The 17262-nt window shown below is 39.0% G+C and overlaps 1 protein-coding gene across 1 annotated transcript in view; it reads left to right on the top strand.

Annotated features, from left to right (window-relative positions):
* SPAG17 (sperm associated antigen 17) overlaps window positions 8397-17262 on the top strand; it is a 242972-nt gene continuing 234106 nt past the window's right edge. Inside the window, exon 1 of the mRNA XM_018046513.1 lies at window positions 8397-8609. Coding sequence (XP_017902002.1) covers window positions 8523-8609 — 87 coding nt within the window. The 5' untranslated portion in view covers window positions 8397-8522. The remainder of the gene's footprint in view (window positions 8610-17262) is intronic.

Here is a 17262-nt window from a genome sequence, read left to right as displayed (position 1 = left end):
AGCCCAAAAAAATAAAGTCTGACACTGTTTCCACTGTTTCCCCATCTATTTCCCATGAAGTGATGGGACCAGATGCCATGATCTTCGTTTTCTGAATGTTGAGCTTTAAGCCAACTTTTTCACTCTCCTCTTTCACTTTCATCAAGAGGCTTTTGAGTTCCTCTTCACTTTCTGCCATAAGGGTGGTGCCATCTGCATATTTGAGGTTATTGATATTTCTCCCAGCAATCTTGATTCCAGCTTGTGTTTCTTCCAATCCAGCATTTCTCATGATGTACTCTGTATATAAGTTAAATAAGCAGGGTGACAATATACAGCCTTGATGTACTCCTTTTCCTATTTGGAACCAGTCTGTTGTTCCATGTCCAGTTCTAACTCTTGCTTCCTGACCTGCATACAGATTTCTCAAGAAGCAGGTCAGGTGGTCTGGTATTCCCATCTCTCTCAGAATTTTCCACAGTTTATTGTGATCCACACAGTCAAATGCTTTGGCATAGTCAATAAAGCAGAAATAGATGTTTTTCTGGAACTCTCTTGCTTTTTCCATGATCCAGCAGATGTTGGCAATTTGATCTCTGGTTCCTCTGCTTTTTCTAAAGCCAGCTTGAACATCAGGAAGTTCACTGTTCATGTATTGCTGAAGCCTGGCTTGGAGAATTTTGAGCATTACTTCACTAGCATGTGAGATGAGTGCAATTGTGTGGTAGTTTGAGCATTCTTTGGCATTGCCTTCCTTTGGGATTGGAGTGAAAGCTGACCTTTTCCAGTCCTGTGGCCACTGCTGAGTTTTCCAAATTTGCTGCCATATTGAGTGCAGCACTTTCACAGCATCATCTTTCAGGATTTGAAATAGCTCAACTGAAATGCCATCACCTCCACTAGCTTTGTTCGTAGTGATGCTTTCTAAGGGCCACTTGACTTCACATTCCAGGATGTCTGGCTCTAGATGAGAGAGATTAACTCATGAGATTTTAGAAGCTGAGAAGTCTCAAAATCTGCTATCTGAAATCTGGAAGCCTAGGAAAGCCAGTGGTGTGTAGTTTCAGTCTAAAACCCAAGGACTGAGAACCAGGAGCACTGACATTCAAAGGCAGAAGATAGATATCCCAGCTCAGGCCAAGAGCAAATTTGTCTTTCATCAGGCCCTCAATCAATTAGATGATGCTCACAGCATTGGTGAAGGCAATCTTCACTCAGTCTAATGACTCAGATGCTAATCTCTTCCAGAAACAGTCTGACAGATATACCCAGAAATATTATTTGACCAGTTATCCGAGCATCCCTTAGCCTAGCCAAGTTGACATAGGAAATCAACCGCCACAATTAGTTTGACCAAAGAACAGTAAGAAAAATCATCTACATAGGAGTTGCAATCAAGCTCCTATTTTCTTTTTTATATTAATGTTTAACTGACATACAGGTATACTACATAGTGATTTGATATTTGCGCATGTTATAAAATGGTCACCATAATAAATCTAGTAACCATCTGTCCCCAGACAAAACTATTACAGTATTATTGACCATATTCCTTATGCTGTGTATTACACCCCTGTGGCTTATTTATTTTGTAACTAGAGGTTTATATCTCTTAATCACCCCTTCACCTGTTTCACCCCCTCACCTTCCTCCTCTCTGGCAACCACCTGTTTGTTCTCTGTATCCATGAGTGTGTTTTTATTTGTTTTATTTTTGTAGACTCCACAAATAAGTGAGATCATAAAATATTTATCTTTCTCTGATTTATTTCACTTAGCATAATACCCTCTAGATCCATCCATGTTGTTACAAATGGCAAGATTTCTTTTTTTTACATTTGGGTAATATTCCTTTGCAGCTACATTTTCTTTATCCATTCATCTACCAATGCACTTTTCCAAAGACTTTAAGGTAAAACAGCTAACCACAACTGACCTTCTTGTTCCTACATCCAGCAAGCATTTTTCAGACTTTCTTACCTGTCTTCTCAGTAGCATTCAGAATGACTGGCCACTCTCTCCTTCTGGAAATACCCCCAACTTTCAGCTTCAGTGACAGGAACCCTACTGGGATTTCCTCTTCCCCCTCAGACCATACTTCCACTCCCAGGCCTGTCCTCTTCCTCTTAGCCATCGACTGTTGGACTCCCAAATCTCAGTCAGCTCTAGCCTAGCTCCACTGCTCACTGTGTGGTCTCTCCAGGCAGATTCCACCCAGGCTTCACTGCTATGTATGAGCAGATGACTCACCCATATCTACCCCTCCTCTGAGCACCAGGCCCACCAGTTGCCTACTTGACATGTTTGGATGTCTCAGGTGTGTACAAACTGAAGTGAAGTGAAGTCACTCAGTCGTGTCCAACTCTCTGCAACCCCATGGAAGGTAACCTACCAGGCTCCGTGGTCCATGGGATTTTCCAGGCAAGAATACTGGAGTGGGCTGCCGTTTCCTTCTCCAGGGGATCTTCCCAACCCAGGGATTGAACCCGGGTCTCCTGCATTGCAGACAGAAGCTTTACCATCTGAGCCACTAGGAAAGCGCACCATGTACAAACTGAATTTATCTAAAAACCAAAGTCCTAATTTTCTCATTAGCCCACTCCTAGACTCTTCTTTTTCTGGTACTCCCTATCCTTATAAACAACACCACCAATCAACCAGTGAAATAAAATTATTTTTAATCAGATAAATTCATATTCTTTCAGATAGATGGATATAGTATAAAATACTACCTTCCTGATGCTGGGAAAGATTAAAGGGAAAATGAGAAGGGGCGACAGAGGAAGGGATGGTTAGATAGCATCACCAACTCAATGGACATGAATTTGAGCAAACTCAGGGAGACAATGAAGGACAAGAGACCCTGGCATGCTACAGTCCATGGGATGGCAAAGTAAGACATGACTTAGCAACTGAACAATGACAACAGAAAATACCACATTTGGAGGGCATAAGAAACCTAAGCAAGCATACTAAAAGACACTGAATAAATAAATGATATATATGAATTTGAAATTTAATAGGAAATGAAGCAGCTACATTCTACTGAACAATACCCCCTTCTTTCAGTAAGTGGACTTATCCTATGATAGTCTTAATTTGGGTTCATTTGACAGCAGAATGTTACACAAAAGTTGGAAGCCAGCAAAAGCAAAATTTTAATTCATGGAAACAAGGATTGGCATGTATAAAATAGAAAAAGGCAACTCTGCATAGTTGCATTTAAGATGTACAAGATCGTAGTCAGAGACAAACTTCGTTTGACGTCATTCAGACATCTTCCTAGTGGTACCCTGCATTTTTTAGGAAGGTTGAGAGTCAGAGAGTGTCAGGCTGGAAAACAGCAGTTGAGGAAGGAGGCATAAGAAAGGTAGCAGACTCTTTGCCTGTATGTGTGGAAGATGCTCCATTGTGTCTCACTCTGCAACCCTGTGGACTGTAGCCTGCCAGGCTCCTCTGTCCATGGGATTCTCCAGGCAAGAATACTGGAGTGGCTGGCCATTCCCTTCTTTAGGGGATCTTCCTGACCCAGGGATTGAACCTCCGTCTGCTGCACTGCCGGCAGATTCTTTACCGTCTGACACACCAGGGAAGCCCAGTGTTTGTCTGCACTACCATATGTAATACTCACAGCTCCTCATAACCTTATGACCAATCATCTTTTTCCCCAAAAGACTGCTCATTGATCAGCATAATACACTTCAGTGTAGGTTCCCCTCAACCATAAATTCTGAACTTTGTACACAATTTTTAAAAGTTTTAACATAGCACAAATGTATGAGTAACAGATATCTGATAAAACATTAAGAAATCAAACATTTAGATAAGCATTTAAAGAAATGACTTACCATGAGTTATGGGTTTTGAAATCGTCCCCAAAGGATTTACCGCAAATCCCTTCACTGAAGACATTTAAAATTAGATTCAAAGAAAAACTTGAGTGAGAGAATATTCAAGTGAAAACTCCCACACTAACAAATATGAAACAGATGAATTTTTAGCTTTTTCTATTTTTAATATATACAACTGTTATTTATCTGTTTCATTAAAAAGTAGATTGATATTCTTAACTCTTGGCCACAAATTACATAAAATAACATAAAAATTAAATCAAAAGCACTTCATTATGGTTCTAAAGGCGTGCAGTTATATGACAAGACATTCAAGGCCCAAATTGTAAACTTCGAATATTGCTTTTATCGCTGACAGAAACAGGGTTCCTAGGGAAGTTCTTCTTTAGAAAATGATCTACTCCCAGGCTCCCCACAACCCACTAGGGATTAGGAACTGCAAGCCTGCAGCTGATTTTAATTGCCATGATGATGCATAAGGAGAGATGTGATATCTGGAGTAACTGGCTTCTAAACAATGAGGGGCTTTAAAGATTAAAGTCAACACTTTAAGTTGCACTCAGGATGGAATAGGAAGCTAATGCTAACCATTGAATGCAGGTGTAATATTCTCCATATGTTTTGGACCTTGTCACTGAAAGAGATCAAGCCCTTTGCATCACACACAATAAAAACTCCAGGACAATGCGTCATAACATGCTATCTGAAAGGTTAGCAACACAAAGATCATGATGGTAAATAGCACAGCCAGATAGTGAGAGGTGTTCTTAGATGTAGGATGCCAATCTGAGAAACCAGAGGTCTTCTGTGAGGCCTTCTGAGCTGAAATCAAGCAAGTTGCTGCATCTAAATATACTTCGAATACCTGTAGTCTTGGCCTACAGGTGAATTTGTCCATACCTTCTGATGCTACCTGGTAACATGGAAAAACTGGACACATCAACAGCTGGCTAGCCCCTTTCACATATGAAAGGCATATCAGACCCTTTAATGCCTTTGACTTTACACCTGGATTCATTGAAATTTATTGTAAGATCAAATCATAAAACTTGAAAAAAATAATTTTTTTGTAACCATAGTATCCTAAAGAAACTGTGCAACCCTTAAAGGAGACAGTCCTTGGTGAGTTAAACAATATTAAATGCAAAATCTTACTGGAAAAACTAAAACAAACCTGGAGTGACTCTGCCAATGTGAAAGAAAATTCTCTGAATAGTATAGTTTTGTTTTAGCCACTGACATATGGGAAAATTTATGTAGTAAAGTATATGCTTATAAAGTTTCAACTTATATTTAGTGGGGGAAACAATTTATTATACCAAAAGAGCATAAATGTACGACAGATGGGCATGCATTTTTTTTCTTTTTCTCTATTCTTGGCAGGGTACACTTTTAGCTGAAAGGCTTTTGCTTCTTGAAACTATGAACATTGTCATTCACACCTATTTTCTGAAATTAAACAGACCAATTCTAAGATGAAACTCCCTATAAATTTGGGTACTATAAATGTCTTCCCCTTTTGTATCATAAATTATCTAGAGTACCACTTTCTCTAGAATTATGAAATATAGGCCAAAACGAGGGAAAAATATTATATAATAAAAAACTTTATTTTTAATTCTCCAAATCAATTTTGGAAAATCTATATTTAAATTTATTCTGGTAGGACTTTACAAAGGGAACTACTAAAAATTATATTGCAAGTACATTCTTCCTTCTTGAAATCTTTATTTTTGAATTTTAAAATGTTCAGTTCTTTAAAAAAATCACTTGCTAAATTACAACTTGTGTGTTTAAATGTCTAGCAATGGATCTTGTTGGTTCATCTTCTGAAAAATGGGCAAATATTTTCCTAAGTATATGTGACATGGGCAGACTAGTCTGTTGCATCACTTTAATATGCAGACTATTATAAAGTAAGAAATGTATTTACTTGATGAATAAGTGAAAGAATGTGCTGTATGATCAGGTGGAAGCCCTGGCAAAGGGTGAGCTCTCATTGGTAATACTAAATGAAGTCTCTTGAGCAGCAGGAATTAGATCTTTGTGCTGTTCACAGTAGCCAGATTGCACCCTGCCAACTTGAAAGTAACAAGGCTGTTTTCTCATGCCATTTTGAAGGCTGACTACTGTTAGATTTACTAAAAGCTGATTCTCAAATGAAAACTATTAAAAATACTGGAATAGTTACAGTAACTTTAGTTGCTATAGCAAACCCCAACATTTCAGCAGCTGAAGAAAATAAAAGCCTATTACTCATCCACTTAATCATATACTTAATATTCTCAAGAAAATGCCTTTGGTGGAGAAATCAAGGCAAAACTGAGGGAAAAGGGGCCCTTTGCGTCACAGCAATCATTCAGATTCAAGGATTTCTGTGTCACCCCAATAAACAGGCAAATATGGGAAGAGAATGAACAATTCTTGGAAGATGTAACTTACAATTTTAAGTTGTAAGACAAAGCTAGTGACATTTTCTCTGTGATTATAAAATAACACTTAATTTTACTCTCTTCTCCCTATTCCATTTTTCTCCATTGTTTTTCTTTCTTATCTGCAGTCTGTCTTATTAATCATCTGCTAGTGATTTGGCTGAACTGATTGTATGTAATATGTTTTATTTGAAATACCCATTCACATTCAAGAAGAAAGAAAATTGGTAACATGGTATGACATATATAAACATCTAGTCAAATTTTTCTTATAAAACATAACTGGAAGGACAACAAAAATTTTTTAATGCTTTTCTAATAAAGACATAGGACTTTTTTTCCCAAACAGTAAAAACCTATAGGAAAAATTACTATCCAAAAAAAAAAATTATGATCAAAATTCAAAATGTTGTAATCAGTTATTACTTATTTTTTGTTTATAAGTGTTTATATATTCAATATAAAGGTTGAATTTTTATATTCAAGCCATAATCCAGAGACAGTTTTCATCTTATATAGAAAATTTTAGTGAAGAATAAAATTTTGGAGAAAATTCTATGATAATGAGACAATAGTAGCCTAGGTGGTTGCTCTGGAGACCCTCAGGAAAACCCCTTTCTAGCATAATACCTCTGGCATCACTATATATCAGACATTTTATCCTTATGACAAGAAGAAGGGGATTCAGGTTGTGATTTGTGATTGCATGGATCTACTCTCCCAAAAGATAAACCATTCGTATTTCAACAAGAAAAGAAAAGTGGAATTTTTTTTGTAAATTTCCTATGAAAAGACTTTCTATAAATTATACTTTCTCTTTAATATCTGTTTTAAGAAAGTGGGGTAGGAAGAGAAACTTTCCCTTCATTGATCCAAATTATGAACAATAGTTGAAAAGAAGCATCATCTTTAAACCTCAGATGAAGTAAGACAGTAGTAAATAGGTATCATTATCAACACAATTTCTTCCTCAAAAAAAGCAATAAAAAGTGTCAGAACACTTTCTTGCAATGAAGGATCATCTGCAGGTTGTGCTGAATGAAGTTAAGGTTCAAGTCACATGCATCACCTTAGCTACCCTGGCCCACTGGGATAACTGAAACGCCTCACCTCCAGGCCAAGTGCAGGGCTGGGAGGAATGGGTAAGCACTGGTCACACTGCATTATATGGTGAAAAAGACTAAAGACTAAAGAGATAGCAAAATACCTTCAGCTGAACTCCACCCCTGGTTGTCCTCAAATTTGTCCCATCGTAATAAAAATTAAAAAAAAAATCTAGCCTTAAAAGAGAGACATCTCTCATTTTAGCAGGCCTTAAACAGTGGTAATAGTAGTGTAGAATTTAAGCACACTGGAATTGGGATTCATATAGTCTTGGATTTTAATTCTAGTGCCATCAGTGATACACTGTGAGACTTGGAGCAAGATTGTTTTTAAGTAAATAATGTAACAATGTACAGCATATAACCAGTGCTCAAGAAACAGGAGTTGTTGTTACATTATTATGATAACTATCATTATTACTTTGGGAACTCTGATCAGGATACTTTAGATATTGGTGCTATGTGAGGGAAAGAGGGAAAAGACTTAGTGGAGCACAATGTAAAAGAACTTGGGCTAATCAGGAAGAGAAAACAGTTTATAGACACTCCTCCTGACTACAGTTATATCAAGGATCCTGTGCAAGAGTAATTGGACCTGTTTTAGTAAGGCCTTGGGAGGCAGAACCTAGACCAAAGCAGGGGATGGAGGTGGGAGACAAATTTGGCTTCATATAGAGAAGCATCTTGGGCAGATTAGAGAGGAAGAGAAAACATCACGGGCTATCCTCTGAGTGGAGTCAGTTCTTCATTCTGAGTTTCCCAAGGTGGAAGAAATCTTGGTAAAGAAGTCGTGGACGGGATTCTAGGGATTCTGAATTTCTCGACAATGTCTCCGACCAGAGAAGGCTCTAAAGAGAAAGCAGAGGGTGGGCGTAAAAGAAAGCTTGACCAGCTCGAGGCTAGTTGTATCCTTTCCTCCCCCTCTTGCACATTTCTGTGGCTGGGAATTTCTGATTTAACCTTGGGGACTGGAGTCCCGCCCACGAGTTGCCGGTTACCGTGGCGACGGAAGCGGTTGACCAGAGCCTTTAGAACACGTTTAGCAGAGGGTAGCCAATCCTTTCAGGAACTGGGCGTGGCTTCGGTTACTGTGGCAGCGGGGACGCTTAGTCCAGGCCTGAGGCCAGTTTAGAGGCTAATGCTCCTCCCGTTCTTTGCATGGCACCCAAGAAAGAGAAAGGCGGGACAACCACCACCGGCTCTAAGATATGGGAACCCTCGCTCATAGCTGCACAATTCAACCAGGTATGCCCGGAACCCCGTAAATCCTCTCTGACCACCCCACCCCGCTGCCTACCCCGACTCCAGTGCTGAAAGCCCGAGCCAGACTCCCCAGGCGACGCCGCCAGGCTGGCCTTCTCTTCTAGACATCACCGCTGCCCTCTCGGAAAACTGTACTTAGTACCGCTCTCCCAGGCTTGATGGTTTTGTTCACAAAAATCCTAGGGTCCCACCGCAGGGAGCATTGAGGGAAGAGAAACAGGGACTCCGATTTCAAGAGGGGATGAAAGTGAGTGGTGGGGGAAGAGTAGAGGTTCTGACATCTCACCATCCTATTCAGTGAAGTCATCCAGAAGGTACTCCACGAATATACTGGAGTTGTCTTTATGAACTACTCACTTTCTCCTTATTTCTCCTGAGGAAAAAATCCTGCTGAATCATTTATAGCCTGGCACATAGTAAGGCTTCAATAAGAGCTGTATGAAAATAGACATGGAGTATCCATGCATTTGGTATCAGTGTATTTAATACAAAAGAGCCTTCTACAGATAGGAAAGGATGACTTTCTTATGCAACGCCCTAATACCACAAAATCAAACGCTTAGATGTATTTTGAAGGTAGTCTAGGAGATCAGAGTAGTGAGGGGTTGACTGCTAGACTCATCCATAGGATGACACAAAGGTAATCTATAACACACCTGCCATCCATCACTGACCAGTTCTCCACCCTGCTCATACCCACCACCTCCAGCGAATTGGGCAGCCCAGTACCTCCTGTCATCTGCTGCCAGAAATTCACTTCAACACTAAGTTGTTTCTAAGTGAAAGATAACATTTGCAAGAAGGAATTCTGGGAATTCCAGGCTGCCGTTCCAAAAACACCTTAAAAAACTGGAAAAATTTTTTTTTCATTTTCTATGCATATATGTTGCACTAGAGAGTGAGTACTTAAAGGTAAAATACATCTGAAGTTTCATGATATTCTCATGAGAGATTTCTATTTGTCCTTATTTTCCACTATTATTGTTTTCCCCTGTGAACAGTGATCCTGTCTGATATGAAATTCCACCAGATGAAGAATTTTGTGAAAGTAATTAAGATATTGCCGATTCTGACATGATGTCATGGAATTTGGGGTTATTTCTATAACCTTAGGAATGAAGGATGTCAACTCAGTAATTCCCAGTTACATTCTCAAATTCTCAAAGATGTTTTTTAAAATACTCTATAAAAGCACCCTCTCTTTTGCTTTTATAATTCACTACTAGCCAAAATAATTTTTTCTCCATTTTCTTTGAAATTGTGTAGGCCAAGTTTGGGCTTGGAGAGAACATTTCTCCTTGAATTATAAACTGCTGAACAACAGAGTTTGATGGAGCTGCTGACATTGCATTAAGCTTTAGTGTTGCAAATATGAAGCTATAATTTTCCTAGTTGAATGGAAAACCTAAAGGCACTATTTTCCCTTATGATTTGAAAACCTGAAATAATATTCAGCTTTCTTGTTCCTGCCTAAACAATATAATTTCAATAAATCTTATATGTAATAGAAAGAATTTGAACTCAACGAAATATGTAGCTTTAACTACAACAAGTAAACTTCTTCAGTTTGTTGAAATACAGGTTCTTTATGGCAGAGGGAAGGCAACTACCCTCCACCTCCTCTCATATTTTTTTCTCAGCTTGGTTTCATGTCTGATCCCAGAGGAAAATTCCCAAATTAAACCTGAAGTCCAGTGCCCAGAGGCATGCCCTAACCACAATGTAATAGACTCTGAATTTGGGTTAAAGATGACTATAGATGTGTGAATTCCTTATTCATAGGGCTTAACAAAGTTCTTTGTACATACTGGGTGCGCAAAAAATGTTGCTGCTTTAGTTCCAGGGTTTCTTTCCATGGAGTTCTACTGCTGTGCAAACTGTGCTCCATTATATATGGCTGAGTATGTGTGTGCTTCTCTGTGATTGTGTTCACTGGGGGCCAGGGAGAGGGAAGTTTTCCTCTCAGTCCTCCAGAAGCCAGTTTTTAGAATTAACTGATTAAATAGTCCTAATCAGTAGCAAGTTTGAAGTCCTGTTTGCATTGAGCTGCACTAGAGTTTACAGAGAATAAATAGGTTCACAACTTGGTTTTAGTAAATTTACTTTGGATCAGTCTCTTGGGCTGTCTCTTGGGCTGTCTCTTGGGATCAGTTTCTTTTGGGCTGTCTCTTGGAGGCTAGAATAATCACCAGATTTTCAGTACATTTTAGTTGGTTCTAAAACACAAAATGATAGCAAATAATACAAGGCAGTCTATTTCTAAGCATTAGATGATTATATTGAGTCTAGAGGTTAGGAAGATCAAAGGGGGATGAGATAGCCAGGAAATGCTTTTTAAGATATATACCTTTATCTGAGTTCTGAAGAATAGGTAGAGTTTGCGTAGGTAGAAAGCAGGAGGACAGTTATTTTCAGAAAGGAGACCAATATGTACCTTAAATGAACCTGGGACACTTAAATTGAGACAGGAAAAAATGTAGGTTACATGGCTTCTAGGTGTACATTGCTCGTAAATTAATTCTGTCAATCAAATGATCATTTACTAACGTTGCTGTACAAACATTTAGCTTGTTATTATATATGTGAATAGATAATATTGTTATATATGAACATATTATATTATTAGTGTATTGAACCGTCACACTTCAAATTAGGTAAATTGGAAATATTTAGGGACAAGACTACAAAAATGTATCTTATGTTGTCTTGTGTATGACATAGACATTATATTTATGATATCTAGCAGCATTAAGTATTAGAGATACTTTAGTGTTTTATAAATTAAAATCTTTTTAATATAAATTTATTTATTTTAATTGGAGGTTAATTACTTTACAATATTGTATTGGTTTTGCCATACATCTGCAACTGTGAAGGCAGCCTCTACTGGCCACAGTGATAGGAACAGATGTTAACCCAGGTCCTCAGTGATAAAAGGTGCTATCCTGAAGCATTCTGGTCTATGATATTTATATTTGTATTTTTTATTGTGGTAAAACATACATATAACAAGAAAGTTATCACCATAAACATTTTTAATGTACTGTTCAGTGAATGGCATGAAGTATCTTCACATTATTGTGCAACCATCACCACCTTCCATCTTCAAAACTCTTTCATCTTCCTCATCTGAAACTATATCCATTTCCTAATTCCACTACCTCCCTCCCTCCAGCACTTGGAAACACCCATTTTTCTTTATTGTGGATTTTTGTCCCAAAAATGTCTTCAGAATGTGAGGAGTCTCTAAAAGTTCAAGTTCATTTAGAAATCTCATAGGTAGAGTGTGGTTTGAGATTTTGTTAATCTTAATTCTTAAATACTTTCATATTTTCAAATTATCCTTGGATGATTTTATCTTTTCATTTATTCCAAGTTTAAGGTCTCATTTTTAGGTGTGGCAAGAAGGCAGCCATAACTTGTAAGACCAACTATTCGCATAGCAATTATTTCATTTGCTTACTGTGACCCACCATAGAAACTGTTAAAAAACAAACAAAAAAAAATTTCTGGCAATCCACATATACCTTAACCCAGTCAACCTCACTAATCAAACTAATCAAATTTACTGATTTCACTTTGTAAAGATGATTTTAGGTCCCTAATCCCCTACTAAGGTATTGGACACTTACTGTCATTTACCTTACATTCATCATTAAGATTTTATTTCTTGATTAAGCCTTTGATCCCTCTTTAATATAAATATCCACATATTTAAAAACATTTGTAAACATCTACTGTAATATATTTAGGTCTTTATTGAGACTCATGAGGTCTTGCTTTTTAAATTTATGTATTTTCATTATCAGTGTATGTTTGTTTATCCCTTTCAAATGAATATTTGATATTTGCATCAAAGGCACAGATTAATAATATACATGGTAATGCTGTCCTTCACAATACTCACTCAGAGATTGAGGTTCCTGGGGTATTTGGGCTAACCTGCTTCTTTTAAAGATCTGAGGATTCAAGTATTTTAAGTTCTGGTTAAATTCTGGTCCAAAAATATGCAATGAATTGGCACGTGAGGGACCAGATTATAGATTTTCTCTCTAGTCCTTCTTCCTTAATAGAACTATATGTTATGATATAACTATAGCATTTAATATAGACCTTGCAATTTAAAAAATACATTTTGAACCAATATTAAGGGCTTCTCTGGTGGTGCAGAGGTTAAAAGCGTCTGCCTGCAATGTGGGAGATCTGGGTTCGATCCCTGGGTCAGGAAGATCCCCTCGAGAAGGAAATGGCAACCCACTCCAGTATTCTTGCTTGGAGAATCCCATGGATGGAGGAGCTTGGTGGGCTGTAGTCCACGGTTCACAAAGAGTCGGACATGACTGAGCAACTTCACATTCACTAAGGGGAAATTTAAATACTTTGTTTCAAATTTCAAGATCTATACAAAATGCTATTTTTTTAAAAAGTGTGAAAAAAATGCCTCCTTCTACTACCTAGAAATATGCCACATTTCCTGGTTGTGCCTGTCAAAATTTGGCTCATCAGTGTCTAAGACCACCTTCGTCTCTCCACTTTCCAATTTCTGTCGGTGGCACTGGAATTCCTACAGTCATTGAAGCTCATCAAGAGTGAGTCGTTGCTCCTGTTATTCAGCTGGCCTCAACGTTCTCTTAATTTTTCCTTTAATATTTTCTCATCTTTGTCTCTTCCTCAGGCCTTCATTCTTCATTTTGATCCCTGAATTTTTACAATAGCCCCCTCACCTCTACTTATGATACAATCATCTATTTTTGTCACACCAAGCCTGTTTGTGAAACCAGTGGCCACTGTGCCTTTCCTAAACACTGCTCACACCGTGTTCACTCCCCCATCAGAAAGTATCAGTGACTGTCTGTACTCTCAAAACCTAATCACCCTGGCTTCTTCAACCCTCTTTAAACTGGTCCCCATTTAACTATCAAATTGAATTGCTCCAGGCAAGGCAGTCTCCTCCTCGAGGTACAGACACACGAAGAAGCTAATGAGCTTGCGGAGAAAACCCCAGCTGTGGGGCCCAGCCGATCTGGGTAAATAGTCGTAATTTTGAACGGCCTGATGGATGGCCTACAGCAAGTGTCTTACCTTCCCTAAGCCTCTTTCTCCTTTTGTCATATGGAGATAATAACATTCACCTCAAAGAGGTTGTTGTTCAGTCGCCAAGTCGTGTCTGACCCTTTGTGATCCCACGGATAGCAGCATGCCAGTCTTCCCTGCCCCTTACCACCTCCCGGAGTAAGACTGAGGAGTAAATGACATTTGCTTCGTTTCAGAGAGACTGTATTGCACCTGGCTTCCAATAACAGTGCAGTAAGAGTTCACTCCCTCCATTCTGCTTTTTCACTCATAATAGTTTCTCTACTTAAAATGAACTTCCACCTTCCGTCTCCTTGTCAGACCCATTCCTTTAGGCTCTCATAAAGCCATGCCTTGCAGTAAGCTTTCCTGACTACCCTAACCCACATCGTCTTCCCTCACCCTTGCTCCTGGCCCTGTCTTTTACAACAGTCCTTGGTTGCAAGTATGCCTTGAGTTATTTGCTATCATTTCATGTTTTAGAGAGCATTAAGTATCATGTGAGCTGCTTCACAGAAAAATCATATCTTATTCTCCACAATGGCTAGCATGTTTCTAGTCACACAAACCCATACTCAAAATCTGTACAAAATTAATTCACTGACTGATTTTGGAATATGAAGAAACTTTTATTGTAGAAACCAGGACAGGACAGTTAGTAGACTGAGCAGCTGTTTTCCAAGAGAAGAGGAAGGGACAGAAAACATTTATATAAAAAAGTATCACAGCGGATAAATAGGCTGGTTGTAGCAGTATCCACCCCCCCCCACCCAAAAAAAATATGCAATGATTCCATTTCACTTCACAGAGATATTTCTCTGCCAACCAGGAGGCATTAAAGTGAAAACTCTTTAGAACATATAGTTAGCGGTTGCTGCTGCTGCTGCTAAGTTGCTTCAGTCGTATCCAACTCTGTGCGACCCCATAGACAGCAGCCCACCAGGCTCCCCCGTCCCTGGGATCCTCCAGGCAAGAATACTGGAGTGGGTTGCCATTTCCTGCTCCAGTGCATGAAAGTGAAAAGTGAAATTGAAGTCGCTCAGTCGTATCTGACTCTTAGCCACCCCATGGACTGCAGCCCACCAGGCTCATCTGTCCATGGGATTTTCCAGGCAAGAGTACTGGAGTGGGGTGCCATTGCCTTCTCCGAGTTAGCAGTTACTCCTCATTATATTATACATCAGCTGGGGAATAATACTTGTCTCTTATTAAACATAGCTTAGTGACAATTGCTGAGTTGTACACACTTGAAAAAATAGTAATGCAATTTCCTAGGAATCTGGAACAAAGCTTACACCTTGTAAAGGTTTGGAAAGTAGATAAGGGTTCTGGACAGGTATTGCTGAAATGTTTATATTCCAGACATCTTAAATAAAGTTATAAAGTATAGACATGCTAGGACAATAATAAACAGTCTAAGTAGGTTTGGGAGGAAAAATGTTCAGTTGTGCTCGAAACCATTATGAATGCAGTTTATCAAAAGAGAAATATGCTTTATTGGGCAGAACCCTTGAGTAATTTTTGAGAGGCAGTGGAGGATTTTTCAACTTTTTTGATCTTCAACAGTAACCTATTTCTCATGTTAATGTGTATTTAAGACTTACTGGAAATACTCATAATATGAGCTGAAGACTGATGTCTGGCAGCAAGCATATTTCTGAAATTGGGTTGGTTTTTATTACAATATTTTCTGAAATATGCTTTCACTGATATTTACAAAACAAATTGCCAGTTCGCACAAAGGTTGTTTTAATAAAAGCCAATGAAAACAACTGAGTTGCTAGGAAGAATGTTAAGAGGGAAATGGACTTTTCATAACCTCACATTATAATTTCTCGTTTTGGACAAAAATGTATTATTTGAATGAGTTTGGAACCAAAAGGAGTTTGCATGTCAAAATATCTACCTGGATGTTATATGTGATCATTTTTATTGCAAATGAAAAATATTAAATACAAGTACAATGTTAAGTGTTGCCAGTAGGAGTTTGGCAACATACTAGGAAAATGTTAGTTAAGAAATGGTGAACGTTGATCATGTTTCAGCTCTAGCCATAGAAACCATCACTAGCTTCCAGTTACCCACAGGGTACAACGTGAGATAGTCTGCCTGGCTTTCACAACCCTGCCTAATTTAGTCTTTCTCTGCCCAAACATCTTTATCTTCCTTTGCTCCAGCTGAATGATCTTTGTGGTATCCCCTGGCACATGCTGACTATTCTCATGCAGTTTCCTGGCCTGAAGATCTCCCTGCCTCCATCCAACTCCTTCTCATTAAAACCCTCCCTTGTATCTTCCAGGGCCTTCCCTGGTGGCTCAGTGGTAAAGAATCTGCCTGCCAGTGCAGGAGGCATGGATTTAATCCCTGGATGAGGAAGATCCCCCAGAGAAGGAAATGACAACCCGTCCCAGTATTCTTGCCTGGGAAATCCCATGGACAGAGGAGCCTGGTGGGCTACAGTCCATAGGGTTGCAAAGAGTCAGACATGACTTAGCCACTAAACAACAACATAGCTTCCAGAAAGGAGTTTAATCACATTATTCTGGCCCTTATTGACTTTTCTCCTTCCACTAAGCTACCTCAGTGATTATCTTTAATGCTATCCTACTTTGAGCTATGGTACAACGCTTTCAGTGTTACCTACTGTTCCTGCATTCTCTTACAACATTGCAAATTCCTGGAGGATAGCAAAAGAGTAATGTTTTTAATTCCCTCCCTCTTCCCCACAGCAGCTAATAGTGGTACATAGTGGTCTTCTACAAATACCTGCTGAACGAAATTCATTGACTATCTTTTACTGCCTCAATTTCCTGGCCTGTTTCCTTTTTTGATCTCCAGAATTAGTCCCAACTCATTGCTCATGAGAAAATCTCAAAGCCTTAGTTTTGATATCCATAAAACAGAGAAAGTGGTCATACCTCCTTTGGAGATATTAAAAAGATTGTTGAGAAGATTTAAAAACTTCTAACGTGTTATCTTAGACTTCACACATCCAAACCCAGACTCTAGATTTTCCCTTTCAAACCTGTTCTCTCCCAAGTCTTCACCTTCTCATTGAAGGGTGTCTCCATTCATTCAACAAGTCGCTAGAGCCAAAGCCCTTGCATACATTGTTCCTCCTCCTTTCCTGTATCCCATAATCAAGCTTTGCTGAATCCTGTTGGCTCTGCCTTTGAGACTGACTTATCATCTAGATCACCTCTTCTTTTGGCACCACCCATACTGCTATCTTGCTTAGCGACAAACAGCTCAAGAGTTTCAGAACTTAGTCTCCTCCCATTTTCGCTGCCCTGGAGTCTTGTCTTCATACAGCAACGACAGTGGTTCTTTTAGCTACACTGGCCTTTTGGCAGGCTTTGAGTCCATCAGCAAGCACACTACTACTTTAGAGCCTTTGCTCTTGCTCTGCCTTCTGCCTAGAATGACCCTTCTCAAGATGGTCACATGAGCCACTCCCAACTGTCCTTCAGAATTCTGTTCAAATATTGCCTTCCCTGACCTCCCTATGTAAACTACATCTTCACTCTTTATTCACTTATGCTTGTTCAGTTCCTGACCTTCT

The sequence above is a fragment of the Capra hircus genome, chromosome 3 (genome assembly GCF_001704415.2).
Source record: "Capra hircus breed San Clemente chromosome 3, ASM170441v1, whole genome shotgun sequence".
Classification (NCBI taxonomy): domain Eukaryota; kingdom Metazoa; phylum Chordata; class Mammalia; order Artiodactyla; family Bovidae; genus Capra; species Capra hircus.
Note: the sequence above shows the minus strand (reverse complement) of the source record. Positions and strands in the feature narration are given on the sequence as shown.